The sequence below is a fragment of the Chanodichthys erythropterus genome, chromosome 8 (assembly GCF_024489055.1).
Source record: "Chanodichthys erythropterus isolate Z2021 chromosome 8, ASM2448905v1, whole genome shotgun sequence".
NCBI classification, from domain to species: domain Eukaryota; kingdom Metazoa; phylum Chordata; class Actinopteri; order Cypriniformes; family Xenocyprididae; genus Chanodichthys; species Chanodichthys erythropterus.
Window position 1 is genome coordinate 4318258 of NC_090228.1, and position 18857 is coordinate 4337114.

Sequence of the window (18857 nt, forward strand, 5' to 3'; positions counted from 1 at the left end):
ACGTAACGCGACGTTCGCCAATGGCAGGCGTTGATCTGGTGGCTTATGAATATTAATAAGAACACGTGATTGAAACTCCAGTAGGTTACCAAAGCAACGTTGGCATGATAATATTAAATATTCATGAGGTAAATCCACGGCCACATCCTTCATAATAAAAGCCCTTTGATTTTATAATTTTTTAAAATATGAACATAAATCGATAATTTTTCTGAACTCCTTGTCCCAGACCAGTCTAGATGAAACCACATTAACAGTAAAAAGCGTAAAAAGCAATCGCGAGTTGAAAGAATGGTTTGGCAGCTGGGTTTGTGAGATGGCCTCGCAAAACTAGTATAATGTGGTTTTGCACCACCAGAGGGAGAACTCGAACTACACTGTAGACCAGACCAAAGCGGATTAGACCGGAATCTGTGTCGTTCAGTCCAGTGTTTTGAAACGAACGAAATGATCAGGTGGAAATTAAATCGAAATGAAAAAGTATTCCGTTTTTTAGCGCCGTTCTTCTGAATCATGTTACACGGCTGTTGAAAATATAAATATCGAGATTTTTTAAAGTTGATTTAAGTTGTAAACAATGGAAGCTCTGTGGACAAAAATCGAAGGTGAGTAATTTATTTTCCTAGTTTGTTTTTCCTTTTTGGTAAAATACAACACTACAAACCAACATGTTCAAATAATAGAACGAATTGTAATTAATTCAGTCATTTTTACGTGTATCATGCATCGTCTTTTGGGAATAGATTATAATCAATTATTTAAATTTTTTAAGGATACCATCTTTCAAAGTGGAAATTATAAAATAGGCCAAAAATGGTTTCCTAATGGTGTTTTTGTTTTTAATCAGACCCTCTTTCATTGATGAGCTTCATGGTACCACACTTGAGGTTACTGTCTGCAGCCATGTGGCAGGTGACAGAACAGAGACAGGTGAAGCACTATGGGATGCTGGAGGAGTTTGTAATCATGGTGACAAAGACTGTGCCAGAGCTTCTAAATGACCATCAAACAGCCCAACTTATACTTGGCTTAAGAGCAAGGGTACGAAATGTCACTGTACACAAAAACGGATAACATTTAGGATCCACCATGTAAAAGAGAAATGGCTTTTCAGTTTCTAAAGAAGACATTAGTTCCAGTATTGTATCTGTTATTTTGCACAGCGTCTTCTGGAGCTGTGTCGTGGTCAACATCATGTTGACCTGGAAGAAATTCAGCCTCACGTGGATCGAATCCGTGCTCCTCAAGTCAACAGTGAGGTCAGTGAGGTCAAATCATTCACATTTGGAGGTTGTCTGTTTGTGCTTAGATAAAAATTCAAGTATATTTCTGCAGGTTGTTGATGAAGACATGGGGGAATCTGAGGCCTGTTTTTTGGACCTCATTCGGACCCTTATCAGCAATCCTGAAAAGAGGGAGCATTTCTTCCAGGTTACAAACACAAAAGTCACAACGCACTTGGCTCTTTTTCTTCCAGTGCCATGCAATTAATTTTCCCCCTTTGCAATTAATAGAACATTTTCCCAGAAGAATACGGACCCAAGTTTGACAAAAACCTACAGACACTTATGGAAGTCTTCCTTCTAGAGCTGGACCGGATGATTTCAGTCCCAGACCTTTCACAGGTACTTCAATAAGCATCAGTAAAGAACACTGTTGCTGTATTATTTCTCTAACCGTTAGTCTGATTTTGTTCCTCAGACAGTCTCTTGGCTCAGGGCCTGTCCGTCTCTTCTGGAGGAATGCATTCATTCAGTTTCTGTCCCGAAGCAAATGAAGACCCTACTTGAACACCACAGAGCTAATGGAAATCTTCAGGACAATGGTAGAAGTTTTTGTGATAACAGTGCCATATCCATGTGAAAGATTATATAAGATGCATTTGCATTATGTGAATACAAGAACCAGTTCTGACATTTCAGTCAGTTGCATCTGTGCTTGTGAAGCTGTAAAGCAGATGGCATATACAGTCAGAATGACAATAGAACAGTTTCACCAATGAAACCTGAATGACAAAGAAACAGTTTCATTAAAGTGAACCATTTGGGAGGTCTTAACAGTATTACTAAACATTAAAAATGCAATCAAGAATGCAACAAACACTTAATTTGAACATTTACGTATTCTGCAGTACTACTTTCAATGAATTGTGTCTCTTTGTCTTTCTCTGTTGCAGAGTCTCTTCACTCTGTTCATAACAGCTGTACATTTTCATCTCAATCTCTCCCTCCGCTGGTTCGAGTCGTCATATCCAGCGATCACACAGAATCTGGTGACCCGTCTGAATCGGGAGCCGATTTAGATGGTCAAGACAAAGATGATACAGATACATCTAGCTGCACTGCTAAAAAGAGAAAATTCAAAATGGAGACAGAGGAGAGAGAAGATGAAGAGGATGACGATGACGATGATCAAAACTGGCCAATCGCGGCTGCCCAATCTAGAGGAAAGAGGAACAGTTATGATGACAGCTCTATTGGTGAAGGGCTGAATCAGACACACACCAAAAAACCCTCCAAAAAATCCTCTAAAAGGAAAAGAAAAGACACCGCAGAAGTGTCCAGAGAGTTCACATTTATCAATCATTTGGGGGCATACACAGGTCAGTTCATTTTTAAAGGGGTCCTATTGTGCTTTTTTACATTTTCAACTTTCTTTAGTGTGTAATGTTGCTGTTTGAGCATGAAAAAACGCTCCCATTGTAGTCTTGAGTTTTCTTCTATCACAATATTCCTCATTTAAATAATTCTCGCTCAAGGCATGTGCAAAATGAAGGGCCTGGATTAGAGTGTTGAGAGACGTTTATTGTAAGGGGCGTGACATTTCTCTAACATGCTCAAAGCGCTTGACCAATCACAACACACTGATCCAGCCGACCAGTCAGAGCACACTGTACTTTTCATAAGGAGGGAGACAGGAACTAAACAGAGCATTACTGACAGACTGGGAAGAGAGGTGCTGCAACAATGTCAAATATGTAAAAAATATGTTGTTTTTTGAACTTTCAAGCATGAAAACCTACTCTAGTAGAGCCCAAAAACAAAATCAAGTCTTTATAAAAGGGTTTGATAGTTCCTCTTTAAATCATCACTTAAAACGCCTCTTTATTGTAATTTATTAGTGGCACTTGCTAAGGCTTCATAGTATAAGCTACACTTTGGCTTATACCCACAGAACCTTAGCATCATGAAGACGACTTTAGCTTAAAAATCTAGTATAAAACTCTAATAATGCACATATGAACAACTGAGTGGATTTACACGCTTTTCTGCTTCATTTACCCAGAAGAGTCTTCCTACCAGACCTCTGATGCTTCAAAAGTTCCTTGGTCAGAGGAAGAAACGTTTGGCCTCATTGACATATGGGGGAAAGACAGCGTCCAGCGGAGTCTGAAAGACTGTGCCCGCAACCGACACATTTTCAACCTCATCTCTAAGAAGATGTTTGAGAGAGGGTTTACCAGAACAGCAGAGCAGTGTCACACCAGGATAAAGCGCTTGAAAATGAGCTTTCGACAATGCCATGAAAACACGTGAGTTAATTTAGAAAGTGTTATTTTAGTTTTTGTTTTATTTTTAGTTTGATTATAGTTTATTAATATGTTGAACTAGCTTTTTTATTTTTACTTTTCATGTTAATTTTACTTTAATTTTTTGTAATTTTGTTATGTGCTTTTGTCTTTTTAGTAGTTTTTTAAATATTGCTATTTAGGTTTAATTTATTTTTATTTCAGTTTTAGTTTTTGGTTTTATTTATTTATAGTTAATAATTTTAGTGCTTAACCTGAAACTTTCCGTTTATTGTCAAGGCAACATTTCGTTTACCTTTTTCATCTAATATTTATATGTTATTTTATTTCAGCTTTATTTCAATTAACAGAAATGTTTTTAATAGTTCTAGTTTTAGTTGATGAAAAAACCTTGATTTGAAGTCGACATTAAATCAAAATAGCCTCTGTTTACTTCCTTAGTAAGTTTACTTACTTCCAAAAACCAATGTTTTTGGTTTTATTGTTATTATTGTGAATGTCATTTAATGTGAAGAAATATTCTAGGGCCATCAATTTTGCAACAAATAACTGTGTGTATAGTTAAAAATAGGATCCATCTTTTTACATAAGACATTGACATGACATACACCACCCATTAAAAGTTTGGGGTCTGTAAGATTTTTAAAATCTTTCAGTAAAGAAACAGTTTATAGTGTTAAAAATTATATTTCAAATAAATGTTCTTTTGAACCTGAAAAAATGTATCATGGTTTCCACAAAAACATGAAGCAGCACAACTATTTTCAACTTTGATAATAAGTTGAAAATAGCACAACTATTTTCACAACAATTTTCAACTTTGTTTCTTAAGGAGCAAATCAAATCAGCATATTAAAATGATTTTTGAAGGATCATGTGACACTGGAGTAATAATGCTGAAAATTCAGCTTTGACCACAGGAATAAATTACATTTTAAAATATATTTAAATATTTTACTTTTTTTTTTTTTTGCAACCCATGCAACCCAAATACTGAATTCAGATTTCTTTTTCTTTTTTTTTCAGATAAACCTTTTTTTCTTTCTTTGATTATGACTGAACTGAATCTGTGTTTGTTTGGCAGTGTGAGAGGAGAAAGACCGGAATGGAAGTTCTATAATGTTCTGGAGAAAATTATCTGCCGTAAAGACTCTACAGAACAGGAAGACGGAATTAATGACGGCAGCATTCCAGAAGAGTCCCCAGGACAGCAGGCAGAAGACGACACTGACTGGGATGTTCTTGGTCATGTTGGATTAGAGGGTATGCATATAGTTCATACAATATGTCCAGCAAATCTAAGACTTGCCACATTATTAACCAAAGTTTTACTTTACACCCTCTCAAGGCACCAGGAATATCCCATGGACAGACCTAGAGACACAAACGCTCATCAGGATCTGGGGAGAAGACAAAACCCAGCGAGAGCTGAGAGGGGTTCTCCAGAACGGACACATCTTTGCCATGATCTCAAAAAAGATGGCCGCTCACGGTTATGTTCGAACAGCGGAGCAGTGTCAGAGTAGAGTGAAAAGACTGAAGCTGTGCTTCAAACAGTCTTACGAGAGTAAACAGTGAGTGCTTCGGCATCTTCAATGGCATTGTTAAAATATTCCTGATGCAGTGAAAGCAAAACATAAAAAAATGTTTTATTGTATTTTAAATAACTGAAAGTGCTGTTCTTGAATTTTGCAGCATTGAGGGCAAAGAGCAAGTTGACTTTAAATTCTATAAACAGATGGAGAGAATTATGGCTAATGAAGAATCATGCTCATCACAGATCAAAGAGGAGGAGTCAACAGACATCGAATACCAGGTGTACAAATACCAGGAAATAGGTATCTGTTTGTTCCTGTTACTCTCCTGTAGACTATTGTTTTGTATCACATTACTGTTCAAATGTTTGAGGTCAGTAAGATTTTTTTTTTTTTTTAAGAATTTCTTTTTTTTTTAATCCATTAAGGACGCATTAACTCAAAAGATTTCTTATATTCTTATGTTCATCAAAGAATCCTGACAAAATGTAGCATGGTAGCTTTCCATAAAAATATTAACCAGAACAACTACTTTCAACCTTGATAATAATAATAATAATAATAATCATTAGAATGATTTCTGAAGGAACTTGTGACACTTAAGACTGGAGTAATGATGCTTTGCATCACAGGAATAAATTACAGTTTAAAATATATTCAAATAGAAAACTGTAATTTTAAATTGCAATAATATTTCACAATATTACTGTATTTTTGATCACATTAATGCAACCTTGGTGAGCATAAAAAACTTATTTCAAAAAACATTAAAAACAAATCTTACAGACCCTAAACGTTTGAATGCTTGATTTGATCTTCTAGCCATTTCAGTTTCCATGGATGGGGATTCATACATTTTTAAGCATAATACAATTGCCTTCTTTATACATGTTTCATGTCCTCCTATCTTCACCCAACACAGAAACCGCAATGAACTGCATGGATGATAGAAAGAAGGTCGCCTGGTCCGATGCCGAGACGCTGATTCTCCTCCAGTTATGGGGCAATGAACAGGTCCAGCGGAACCTTCAGCTTTGCCCTCACAACGGCCACATCTACTTAGAGATCTCTGAGAAGCTGAACGCTCACGGATACCTGCGCTCGGCTGAGCAATGCCATACCAGAATCAAACGTCTCAAAATCAGCTACAGGCAGTGCAGGGACAGCATCAGGTCAGTGGACGACCGTATTCAAGAGGCATTTATGTTATGCAGCGCCAAATAAGAGAGCACATTATTTGGGAATATGGCCTGAGCACTTTTTAATGGAATGTGCATATAGTTTGTGTGTGTTTTTTCTGTGCAGTTCACCTGAAGCTGAACGCATAGAATTTAAGTTCTATGATCTGATGGAAGACATTTTTCAGAAGAATGCTTCATCCAGAGTGTCAGGAGATAATGAACCCAACAATGGCATCAAATCAGGTACTTTTGATAAAGGGGTCCTATTGTGCTTTTTTACATTTTCAATTTTCTTTAGCATGTAATGTTGCTGTTTAAGATTGAAAAAGGTCTGCGAAGTTACAAAACACAAAATCCCTCCAGCGGGAGTTATTCTCTATATCAGTGCGCACTGTTTTTGAACTCTTTGAAACGCCTCTGTTGTAGTCTTTCTTCCAGGAACAAACACGGCACAATATTCATCAATGAAATAATTCCCGCCCAAGGCATATGCAAAACAAAGGGGCGGGACCTGGTTGAGTTAGTAGTGTGTTGAAACTGGCGGTTATGTTAAGGGGTGTGACATTTCAATGCTTGACCAATCACAACACACTGGTCCAGCTGACCAATCAGAGCACATTTTGCTTTTCAGAAGGAGGGGCTTCATAGAGACAGGAACTAAACAGAGTATTACTGACAGACTGGGAAGAAAGAAGCTGCAACAATGTAAAATATGTGAAAAATAAGGTGTTGTTTGAACATTCAAGTATGTAAATCTATCCTAGTAGAGCCCAAAAACAAAATCAAGACTTTGTAAAAGGGCATAATAGGTCCCTTTAAATGTCTATGTTACAGAAATGAAATGTGTATTATTTCAGTTTTTGATAACTGAATTTGAGATGTCATTTTATAACATAGTACATAATTATATTACGGTATGTTTGTTTTTTCTAGAAATTCAACCCTAAAATGATTTTGTATATTGTAGTAATACATGTTTTTGTTAATTCAGTTGAAAATAACATGTTAACGTTTTCTGTCAGACTCCCAGGACACCTGCAGCAGGGTGGACCAGACAGCATCCTGGTCAGACTCTGAAACTGTAGCTCTAATAGACATTTGGGCGGAAGATGAGGTGCAGGAAGCCCTGAGAGGATCCGTCCATAATGGCCATGTGTTTGCTGATATAGCAGAGAAACTGAACAGTCAGGGATTCTTCAAATCACCAGAGCAATGCAGATGGAAGATCAAGAACCTGACAAAGAATTTCCGACAGTGTTACGAAAGGAAAAAGTGAGTTTGGCTTTATTTTTGCTTGTTGACTTTGAAAATGAAATGGGTGAAATGTCTTTAGCTGAGGTTTAATAATGTCCTCTTTATTGTTCTCATCTAGATGTGGCATAGAGAGTGTAGATTGTAAATACTATGATAAACTGGAGCAGGTTCTGGGTGATGAGGCCTTTTCCATGGATGTCTTTGATGATGATGACCAGGATGCAGGTTTGTGATTTGAAATTCATTCTTTCATTAATTCATTGATACATACATACATGCATTCTGTGAATCTCAAAGGTCACCCCCCCCCCCCAAAAAAGAGAAATTCCTATAATAACAGACTGGTCCGTCTGACCAATCAGAGCAGAGTAGACCAATCACAGCATGACATCACTCCATTAACCTAAACTCTTCATCCACTCGCTGTTCCTCAGAATACCAGCAGGCAGCCATGGTAGCTGTATCTGAGTCAGGCAGGAAGATGACCTGGTCAGACCGGGAGACGCAGGCCCTGCTGGACATCTGGGGTGATGACCGTGTGCAGCACAGCCTCATGTCCTGCCCCAAAAACAGGCACATATACAGATATATTTCAAAGAGAATGATGGCACTGGGTTTCAACAGAACAGGCGTTCAATGCCACTCTCGTATAAAGAGACTCAAGTCTCAGTTTTACTACGATGGGTGAGTGAGTTGAAGTCTGTTACATTGATGAGTAGTTTTGTTCAGAAAACTGCACAGCATAAATGCATAATATGTGGTATAGTATGTAGTATGGTAGACTGCTATTCTGAACATGGAGGTATACTATTTTCAATTCTGTGTTTTTCAGCAGGGAGGAGTGTAAATTCTATGATCAGCTGGAGCAGATTATTTTAAAGGACAGAACAACTGATGACCAGGACATCAGTGAGCTGGAATCCATAACTGATTCAGATTCAGGTATTTTTTTTTTTCTGCTAGGTTGTCAATGTGCCTGTCGACTGATTTTTATGTGAAGGATGTGACTGAAAAGGATGTGATGTTTATGCATGCTACTGAGAGCCTCTCTTCTGTTCACTGACATATGAATGCTTATAATGTTCAGGATAATGCCAAAAGAGCTATCCTGTGCTGTAATGTCAATGTGTCATGCAAAGAAAAGGGATTCATTCGAGCTGTAGCCTCACATAGCAAAATCTATACAGTCTATAGTCTCAAATATACTTTATAATCATAACTCTGTAACTTTTATTACCTCATCTGTCGACATGATGCCAGTGAATTACAGAGCTGGTGCAAACATCCACATCACAATGATCAGATGCTTTCTTAACTGCTGTTTTCTCACTGCTGTCATTTTTGTTGTGTTTTTGTTATTGAGAGGAACGTGCATGGTACATATTTACATATTCATCTAAACGTCGCTCTCAGCAGCATAGGATGTTCGTTAATATATCGCAATAAGTTTCTGGTTGCAGTTCACTTAACGGTCACTGGTGTTGCTAATAACAAGGGTTTCTGAATTCTGTAGCTCCTTTAAAACATCTTACTGCACAAGCATAAAATGTAAAAAGCTCATTAAAATGATCCAGAGAGATCAGACATAAATAATAAAGTGCTCACACTATTCAGGCATGATCATTGTATTAGCAAAATATCTCACCACTTACATGCGTCCAGGTCCTCATGTCTTGCCACAAGGACAGCAATTGCGGGCAAATTTTCAGTCATCTTTAACGGAATGTAATATGAAGATTGTACAAATTAAAATGTATTTTAGCACATACTGGTATAAACTCAGATGTCTGTCGATACATCATCACATGATATTTTGAATACCTCATTTTGAGTGTGGATGAAAGATGCGTCCTTAAATGTATCTGGATTAATGTTGATGTAGCCATAGTCTCCCTTTCTAACTTTCTGACTGAAAGTTCTTCATGATATCAAACAGTTTGAATATAATTTGTGAAGATATGCAGGTGATGCATTTGGACCTGTTTTTGCATGTCTAGACTCCCTAGCTCTCTCCAAACCGCCAACTGTGGAAGGGCCAAAGCTGGCATGGGGTGACAGTGAGACACACACACTTATATCCATCTGGGGGAGCGACCACATCCAAGAGAGGCTGAAAGGCTGCGTCAAACGCAAACCTGTTTTCCAGCAGATCGCACTGGTCATGGCTGAGAAGGGCTACAGCAGGACAGATGAACAGTGTCGCTCCAGGATTAAAAGACTGAAGGCCAGTTACCGCCAGTGTCTTGATAATTACAGGTAGATACAACAACTTTGACCTCAAAAATGAAATATTGAAATGTAATTAAATGTAAGAATTGCATATATATATATATATTTTTTTTTTTTCTCAACTCTTAGAAACCAAGGGGAGCAGGTGGAGTGGAAGTTCTTCAAGCAGCTAAATAAAATATTTGAGAAGTACCCTCTAGACGAGACCGAAACCACCACGGCTCAGGAGCCAGAGTTAGTTGGGAGAAAAAACCCCAGTAGGTCTTCAAAAGCAGAGCACAGGTGAATCGGAACTGTGAAAATGTTTACTTTTTTCCTGATGTTAAAGGTGAAGTGTGTAAATGCAAACTTTTTAAAAAAAATATACACTACTGTTCTGATGTTTAGGGTCTTTACAATTTTTTTGAAAGATTAATTCTCTTACTCAGCAAAGACATTAAATTGATCTAAAGTGACAGTATAGACGATTTATATTTCAAATAAATGTTGTTCTTTTGAATTTTCTACTCAAAAAATTATGAAAAAAAAAAAAATTTCACATTACAGTTTTACTGTATTTTTCATGAAAGACAATGCATTCTTGTTGAGCCAAAGAGACTTATTTCAAAAACATTACAAAATTCCTACAGACCCTAAACCTTTGAACGCTAGTGTATGTTTGAGAAAAACACATTTTACTATATTTGTTATTAACCATATTTTGTTACTGTACGTTTTCAGTCTGACTACGCTACACAAATGCCCCTGAATCACCTCTGGAGGGGGAGCGAGACTCATTCTCCTGGATATATGAGCTTAGGAATATAAATCAGATCAGACAGGTATTTTCTGTCATGTGGACTGTGGAGGATGGATTAAGGACACACACACAGACCTTTAATTGCCTGAAATCCAACCAAGAATTTGCAAAAAAAAAAAATCTTCCTCTCAAGAAACAGAAATACAGGACCTTAGCTGTTCAGGTTCTCTCTGCATTAATATTTATGTACATCGGAAAGACATTTGCTTATTGGTGCTGTTGTCAAGTGGTCTCAGTTGATTACACATTTTCACAGGGTAAAATTTAGCGCTGAAATGTAGTTTGTCTCAGCTGCTTGGCAGCTTCCTGTTTGTGTGACTGGGATGGCAGTATTGAGGGTATGCACATGACGTCACCATCGGACAGAGTGACTGCCGTTACGCCCACTGAGTGGCAGCATTGGTTTTCAGTGTGAATGCTGAGAACAAACACATTCAAAATGGGAAAGAGCTTTGCAATTGACAGTACAAAAAGATTTTACAAGAAATCTGAGGATATTATCATTTTGTCAATATGTTGAATTTTGGGGTAAAAATCATGCCCTATATATTGTATTGTTTTTATATATTGTATTGACAATATCAATTAAATATTTACCATCTTATATTCTGCATAATTGGGTGTTTTTAAATAAACACTGACAAAAACTATACAAATTTTAGGACTGGACGATAAATAACATTGATATAAGTCATCACCCGGATTTAGACCTACCTATATATATATATATATATATAATAAATAAATATATAATATAAAGCGTTCTCATGCAAATTTGCGTTAGGTTTTTCTCCGGAGTTGGAATCAGGCACATATAAATGTCTGTAAACACGATTCCTGACTGGATGTTAGTATCCATGGATTACTGGATCTTTGGTTATAACAGGAACACACTGTCAAGTCCAACCTTTAGTTTAATCGTTTGTTTTACTTGCGTTTTCGCAGTTTCCTCTATTAAATCCAGACATGCAGCAGGCTCTTTTGCCACTCAGTCTGGCTGAGGGAGCACATTCCAGCAGGAAAATGACGTCAATGCATACCCTCTATTGGATTTGCATAGAAAGATGCAAACTGCATCCTGAAGTCACAGGTCTATTACCGAACAATTAACAGTAAGTAGTAACAGAAATTAGAAAAACTAAGTATGAATTTGTAGCAAAACTCTTTCATTGTAACAAATAGACCTTGTCTGAAGTATTTTAGAACATAATGAAATAACTTTAGGGAATTCTTCCTGGTGCAGACTGATTTCTCAACCGAGTGCATAATCTTTCCAAAAAAGAAACTTCCAGAAAATGGATTTATATTGTATATTTGTATCATAAAAAGAATCATATTTGTGCTACATGAAGAAAAAAAAAAAACTGAAAATAATTTCCATTTTGTACAAAAGCATTAGCTTTTAAAGTATATTTGCTAGATTTAACAAATTTTAATATATATATTATACAAATGTAAGTTACTGTTACACAGGATGCCAAAGGTCATTGCCTAAATCTCAATCTCAATTTAAGAGTGTACCCAATGTGTATTGGCACGAGCCAAATTAAAGGGTTAAATGAAAATTCTGTTATCATTTACTCACCCTCATATCGTTCCAAACCTGTAAGACTTTTGTTCATCTTCGAAACACTGTCCCTGCTTCAAAAAGATCACCAGTAAATACAAGCCTACATTAAATCTGTTCATAAAGCGATCAAGTCTCTTAGGAAATTTTGGACTAATACGCTGGATTCATATGGATTAGTGTTACTATCTCTTTATGAACTTTTTGAATTGTTAAAATGGTAGTTGTATAGACTGTCAATGAAGGGACAATCAGATTTCATTAAAATATATTAATTTCTGTTTCAAAGATGAATGAAAGTCACACAGGTAAATAATTGATGACAATTTTTTTTTTTTTTTTTTTTCATTTTTGAGTAAACTAACCCTTTAAGAATCAGAATCAGTAAAGGATGTTTGTGTACAAAAACACATTGCATTGCTCAGTGACGGTGGAAGAGCGGACAGTGTTATTGTTACAGCTCTTCCAGACAATCTGGAATGAGTTTATCCAATATGCTTCTAAATTGGCCAAGTGGACAACCATTAAGAAATTTTTTTTTGTTTTAAACCCCACATTGATTCTGTTCTTAGGCATTTTACTGTGCAATAAACAGATTATTTATTTGTTTGATGAAATGACTTGACCAGCATGATTTAGACATCCCCATGACTATGACAACAAGCCTTCTTGATTGAAGAACTCAATTATTATCAACTTAAATTTATAAATGCCACCAACTATGTAAAGTACAAATTTATAAAGTATTTTCATGTGCAGTTTCAAATATGGGTTGCATAAACAAGCATGGTTTGGAAAACAAAACATTACCTTTTTAAAGTATCAGCTGACATAAAATTAACTAGTCATTTTAAATCTGCATATTTGCATGTTCATGTTCAGTCAAGGGCTTTTGGGTTCTAGCTTTACGCGGCCACGAGTTTGGTCGTAGGTCCTTCTGCGATTGCCTCGCTCGGCCAGGTGAATCCTCTCATGCTTCTTCAGAGGCCCAGCGAACTTGAAGCTCCTCCCGCAATGAGAGCACTGCCACGGCCGCTCACCCGTGTGGCTGAGCATGTGGTTTTTCAGGTGAGATGAGTGCTTGTAAGTCTTTCCACATCTTTCACAGGTGAACGGCCGCTCGCCCGTGTGCACACGCTCATGTCTCTTCATGTTCCCAATCTGAGAGAAGGCTTTTCCGCAAATCTTGCAGCGGAACGGACGTTCTCCGGTGTGTATGCGCAGGTGGCACCTCAGCATCTCTGGTCCCGCAAACGTCTTGTGACACAGGGTGCACGGGATCTTGAGCCTTGGTCTCTCGTGGTTACGCTGGTGCTTCTTCAAGTCGAACATATAGACAAAGGACTTGCCGCAGATGGAACACAAGTACTGGCGCTCGCCTGCATGATAACCTTTGTGTCTCCGGAGGAGGCTAGCATAGATGAAACTCTTCCCACACTGGTTACACTGATACGAGCGCTCCATGGAATGGTAGCGGACATGGATGGACAGCTTAAATGCTGTCGGGAAGCTCTTGTCGCAGTGAGGACACTGGTGCAGGTTCTCTGAGGTGTGACATTCGCGGTGAATCTTCAAGTATGAGCCCTGGGAGAAGCTCTTTCCACAGATGGTACACTTGTATGGTTTTTCACCAGTGTGCACACGGATGTGCTTGATGAGGTCCGCTTTTTTGCGAAAGGTCTTGACGCACTGCGAGCATTTGAAAGGTCTGGCGAGCGAGTGCGTTTTGATGTGATTGGTCAGGAAGCTGAGGCACCTGAAGCTTTTGCCACAGTCTGAACACTGGAACGGCCGCTCGCCAGTGTGTGTGCGCATGTGATTCCTCAGCAGGCACTCGAAACGGAACTCTTTGTGACATTCGGGACACGTGTGTCTTTTCTCTTCCTGCGTTGTCTGGGACTCTGAAGCAGCGGCCGCTGCCTTTTTGGAAAGAGCGGCTCGAGGTGGACTGCTCTTTCTGTGAATAATGGACTTTACAGATGGTGGTCTTTCTATGACAGGAACGTAGATGGTCTCCTCCCTCACAATCTCAACAGGAGTTGGAGGCAAAGCTGGTAGAGAGACGCCCTTTCCAGTTAATTCTGAGATCCACTGCTCTAAACTGACTTGCCTTACACCAGATGTTTCCACCATCTCTGATTGTTCTAGGAACTGCAGTTGAGTCGTCTCCTCTCCCTCGTTCTCATACTCTGACACCACGACGGCAGAGCCGTCGGCGGTGAGGTAGATCTGCTGGACTTCACAGATGCCTGAATCTTTCTCTTCACAAAGTGTCTCTTCTTGTTGTAAACCATCCACTGCTTCTTCAGTGCCAGTTATCACTGTGAACTCCTCACTTTCAGCTAAAGGCTCAGCCTCTTCTGTGTAACTCTGAGAGGGGCTCATTATGGCAATGGCCGCGTGATCAGATTCTGATTGGTTCTCTGTGCCTTCTGATTCAATTATAATTGTCTCTTGTGCAATGGAAGTGGGGGGCAACGGTTCCTCGTGTTCAATGGCAATGGCTGGCGAGACTGTTTCTTGTACGATTGGATGAGGTAAACATACTACTTCAGCTGTAGAAGGAATGGACACTGTACAGACCAAAAGAAAAAAAAAAACTCCTTAGGAAATATTCAAATGATGTCTTCACAATAATTCCATTGAAATTAATACAACTTTGTGTTTATGGATGAATCTCACAATATCATGTTCAGGTCACAATTTAAGTTGAACGTGCAGTAAGCGATGTCTGAGAAATGCTGTTGAGCATTTACAGCAGTAGGGGGTTGTGTCCACTCATGATGGAGGAGGAGAGTGAGCAAGAGGGAGATTTGAAGAAAGACTGTAGAAAGAGTGATGGCTGAGAGACATTACAAAAGGAGGAATATCACTGGAAAAAGATGGATTATGATCAGGCAAGAGCTTTAGGATCTGTGTTAATATTAGAAAAAAAAAATTGGATGCAGAGGTTTGCGTTGTTCCATACGTGAGTAATATTGGTTTTGCTATGTTTCACAGAACCAAGATATGCTGTTGTTGTAATGTTAGCTATAGTAACAGGACAGTTTTGAGTGTTATTGAAGCATTACTTTGCTTTAGCTATGATAAAGAGACATACATTCTTGCATTGCACGTTTGTGCATTTTGGGGGTGGAGCAATGAAGGGATGGGTGTGTTTGTTTGGGTTGATTTCAAATATTAACTGTGTTTCTCAGAAATCGCTTACTGCACCTTTAAAATAATAAACAATTAAGTATTATAAATTACAATTTGCTTAATTGTCACAATAAAAAAAAATTATCCAGACATGTTTTGTAAGTTTCATATTAATTAAATATAAATTAAATATCTCGGTATTTAATTCAGTTATTAAAGGTGCCCTAGAATCAAAAATTTAATTTACCTTGGCATAGTTGAATAACAAGAGTTCAGTACATGGAAATGACATACAGTGAGTCTCAAACTCCATTGCTTCCTCCTTCTTATGTAAATCTCATTTGTTTAAAAGACCTCCAGAAAACAGGCGAATCTCAACATAACACAGACTGTTACGTAACAGTCGGGATCATTAATATGTATGCCCCCAATATTTGCATATGCCAGCCCATGATCGAGGCATTAGACAAGGGCAGCCAGTATTAACGTCTGGATCTGTGCACAGCTGAATCATCAGACTAGGTAAGCAAGCAAGAACAATAGCGAAAAATGGCAGCTGGAGCAATAATAACTGACGTGATCCATGATATCATGATATTTTTAGTAATATTTGTGAATTGTCTTTCTGTTAAATGTGGTTAAAGTTACCATCGTTTCTTACTGTATTCACGGAGACAAGAGCGGTCGCTATTTTCCTTTTTTTTAGGGAGCACGTGATTTAAAGGGGCCGCAGCCTGAATCGATGCATAGTTAATGATGCCCCAAAATAGGCAGTTAAAAATTAATTATACAAAATATATGGGGTATTTTGAGCTGAAACTTCACAGACACGTTCAGGGGACACCTTAGACTTATATTACATCCTTTAAAAACTGGTTCTAGGGCACCTTTAAAATGTGGTACAGTAGCAATAGTAAAGCTCACTTTCACTGATAACTCCCGGAGAGTGCTCATTGTTTTTTGCGTGCAATCTTCTGGTTTTAAAGTGCTGGAGCACATCCTTTATCTCAACTGGATCAGAGAGCGGCTGCACAATCTCCTCCATCATCGCAAGGCCACCACAAAGCCGTGAGGCTGTCTGAGAAAATCATCAGATTTCAAGTCAGTTACCTTGAATTTTACAAAGTTACAGAAGGATTTACCAGTTCTACTTCTGTTGTAACTGGATAAAAAAAAATCTACATTCATCATGCAGTCTTTGAATAAGGACACACCTCTTTAAGGTTGGGCACTGGCAGAAGGTCTTCCACTCGAGACAGGAACTCCCATGCAAGGCTCTGTAATACGGCATCATATCCTGAACCATATTCTACAGGGAAGACATGCTGAGGACAGAGAAACAGAGGTGAAACATGGAAACACTTAATTTTCATTAATGTTTTAAACATTCTTTTTACAGAGAGATGAAGCGAAAGACTAACCTGGATGAAATTCTCTTTCTTTTCTGCGTCCTCTAAAATGCTGTGCACCATTCTAATGAATTTGTTATTGATAATTTCACTTTCCACATCTTTACACTGCAACAAATTGAAAGCAAAGAAACAAGACACTGATACTTATGCAACAACTTGCTGAAACAATTTCTGTATATGGTTAGTGCAATTGCAAAAACAAACATTTACTTTGTGTGTGAGATTCCGAAGAGAATCAAGATGTGCCTGAATGATCCACAGATCTGGCATTTGATCTTTCAGACAAAGCTCCAAGATCACCTAAAAGAAAAAAATCCAACGTTACCTGTGCAATACTTACTTAAAAATATTTTTGAAAAATTTTGCACAAATAAGATTTACCTTTTTACGCATGTGAAAGATCAGTTTATTAACCAGACTTCGGCTCATGATGTCTGGAACGGTCTCTGTCACCAGCATCACAAATTGCTCCAGCTTCCCGTACTGCGTCACATTACGACGCTGAATCACCTGCCATAGAAACGCTGACATCAGCCGAAGAGGCGGCACAACCAGACGCAGGGCAGAGAGAGGGAGAGCTTGAGGGGGGGAAAGAAAAATAAAGGTGGTGCAGATAAATGAAATACCAGTAGAAAATATATAGACCTTCTTATTTCTGAAAAGTTTTGATGAATTTCATTGTAATTCAGATGTATAAGTCTATTTCTTGTTTTAAACAGTTACTGTTCTTAGATAAACAATGAACACATACACATCCTTTTATAAATATAGGCTATAGACAATAATACATTTTATTCCATCAAAGAAGAAATCTGGTTCAGTTAAGTTTTAATGTTAAATAAATCTGCAATGTGCAAATTCTACATGCCCAAATAAGATGATAATTTTGCATGTTGTATATTAAACTTTACATACATGCTGAAAACTTTATACTTACCCAGGAGAAAAAAATACTATAGTAATTTATAGTAAATACTATAGTTTTTGAACCATACTATAGTGAAGTAATTGAATTTATTTTGGTAAATCTATATATAGTATAAACTACATTAATAAATACTGTACTAAGTTTACTTTATACGGTATTTTATACTAAAATACACTACAGTTTACTGTAGTAAAAACTAAAGTATACTACAGTATTTATTACAGTTGATAAGTTCACTATAGTTAATACTACAGTATGCTGTAGCATTCATTAACAAAGTGATGTAAATAAAATAACATATACAGTATACTACAATTTATTATAGCATGGTTCATAAACACTATAAATTACTATATTTTTCACCTAGGTAAGAATAAAACTTAACTAAACAATTTAAATCTTAATTTAAAGACTACGTACAACTTGTAATTAATAATATAAATAGAACTGTAATCAGAAAATGTATTTTTAACAGTCATTATTCAGCATTAAAACTACTTAACACTTTTCTACAATAATACAGTTTCAATAATGGCAAATGACAGAACAAATTAAAACTTTAGTTTATCAGGCCCTTCTTAAAATAATACTATAAACAAGTGTGTTTTGAGTTGTGGTGTGTGAGTAACTTTAATAGGATTGGTTGTGCTAGCTTCACTCTCTTAGCATTTAGCTCACAAGCTAAAAAATACTCACCCGCCTCGCGACTCTCTAAGTTAAGGATTTCCATTATTTAAAGTTAGAATAAATCTATACTTTCTTTTAGTCAAACTCTGAACGCTTCATGTCACTGACTCAAACCATAATAACAGTTAAACGCACTTGTGAACGATTGTCGTGAAGTTGACCGAAGCAACGAACAACAACGCTCGAACGGGATACCGGAAGAAGCCGGAAGTGGGTCTTTATTCCGCGCTTTTTGTTGTGTTTGGACATGCACGACACCGCATCAGGTCTGGCGGATGCAGTGTCCTACGTTGCCACCTGTTGTAAAATAAAATGTCGCTTTATATATTTGCAAGTGAAGGATATGTGGCATTACAGGTGATACGTAAAGTCCAGCTTTGTCCAACAAAGAATTGACTCAAGTGTAAGTATCATCAAACAGTGTAACAGTAATTGCACATTACTAGAAAAAACATGGGTGCATGCATATTTCAGATTTACTGATAGCAATTCAGAGGAGTTGTGAGATTCAGTACGTACATCTTCGTTTATTATAGATAGTCTCCAATCAAGCACAATATTGCTTCTCTCACATTTTGTGTTCTCTTTTCACTGCCTT

At 37.6% G+C, this 18857-nt stretch overlaps 2 protein-coding genes across 4 annotated transcripts; one reads left to right on the forward strand and one right to left on the reverse strand.

Moving 5' to 3' along the window:
* The first annotated feature begins 400 nt into the window (after positions 1-400).
* zgc:113263 (uncharacterized protein LOC503753 homolog) lies at positions 401-10582 on the forward strand. Of its 3 annotated transcripts, none has more exons than XM_067391510.1 (20): positions 401-605; positions 848-1041; positions 1164-1259; positions 1336-1431; positions 1515-1625; positions 1702-1825; positions 2177-2602; positions 3286-3532; positions 4614-4792; positions 4878-5103; positions 5225-5367; positions 5987-6236; positions 6370-6488; positions 7268-7517; positions 7618-7724; positions 7934-8183; positions 8332-8441; positions 9497-9755; positions 9858-10010; positions 10449-10582. In XM_067391510.1, exons 1-20 carry the CDS (start codon positions 578-580, stop codon positions 10474-10476), a joined length of 3396 nt encoding a protein of 1131 aa, XP_067247611.1. In that variant the 5' UTR covers positions 401-577; the 3' UTR covers positions 10477-10582. The 3 variants fall into 3 exon arrangements, with proteins under 3 accessions (XP_067247611.1, XP_067247613.1, XP_067247612.1); XM_067391512.1 differs by having other exon boundaries at positions 8335-8441; XM_067391511.1 differs by having other exon boundaries at positions 3289-3532.
* Positions 10583-12969: 2387 nt separating this feature from the next.
* Positions 12970-18444, reverse strand: si:dkey-14d8.1 (uncharacterized). Its single transcript, XM_067391513.1, has 7 exons — positions 18269-18444; positions 17026-17222; positions 16855-16944; positions 16654-16749; positions 16447-16557; positions 16157-16310; positions 12970-14667 (listed from the first exon to the last, which is right to left on the reverse strand). Exons 1-7 carry the CDS (start codon positions 18300-18302, stop codon positions 12977-12979), a joined length of 2373 nt encoding a protein of 790 aa, XP_067247614.1. The 5' UTR covers positions 18303-18444; the 3' UTR covers positions 12970-12976.
* Between the last annotated feature and the right edge of the window lie 413 nt (positions 18445-18857).

What these genes read in the sequence shown, in the direction of transcription:
- zgc:113263 (XM_067391510.1), top strand. Translation starts at nt 578, where the DNA reads ATGGAAGCTCTGTGGACAAAAATCGAAG. An exon ending in TACTTGGCTTAAGAGCAAGG is followed by an intron (nt 1,042 to 1,163) that starts GTACGAAATGTC and finishes TATTTTGCACAG; the next exon opens with CGTCTTCTGGAGCTGTGTCG. An exon ending in GTACAAATACCAGGAAATAG is followed by an intron (nt 5,368 to 5,986) that starts GTATCTGTTTGT and finishes CACCCAACACAG; the next exon opens with AAACCGCAATGAACTGCATG.
- si:dkey-14d8.1 (XM_067391513.1), bottom strand. Translation starts at nt 18,302, where the DNA reads ATGGAAATCCTTAACTTAGAGAGTCGCGAGGCGG. An exon ending in CTTAGAGAGTCGCGAGGCGG is followed by an intron (nt 17,223 to 18,268) that starts GTGAGTATTTTT and finishes CCCCCCCTCAAG; the next exon opens with CTCTCCCTCTCTCTGCCCTG. An exon ending in TCTTTCACATGCGTAAAAAG is followed by an intron (nt 16,945 to 17,025) that starts GTAAATCTTATT and finishes TTTTTCTTTTAG; the next exon opens with GTGATCTTGGAGCTTTGTCT.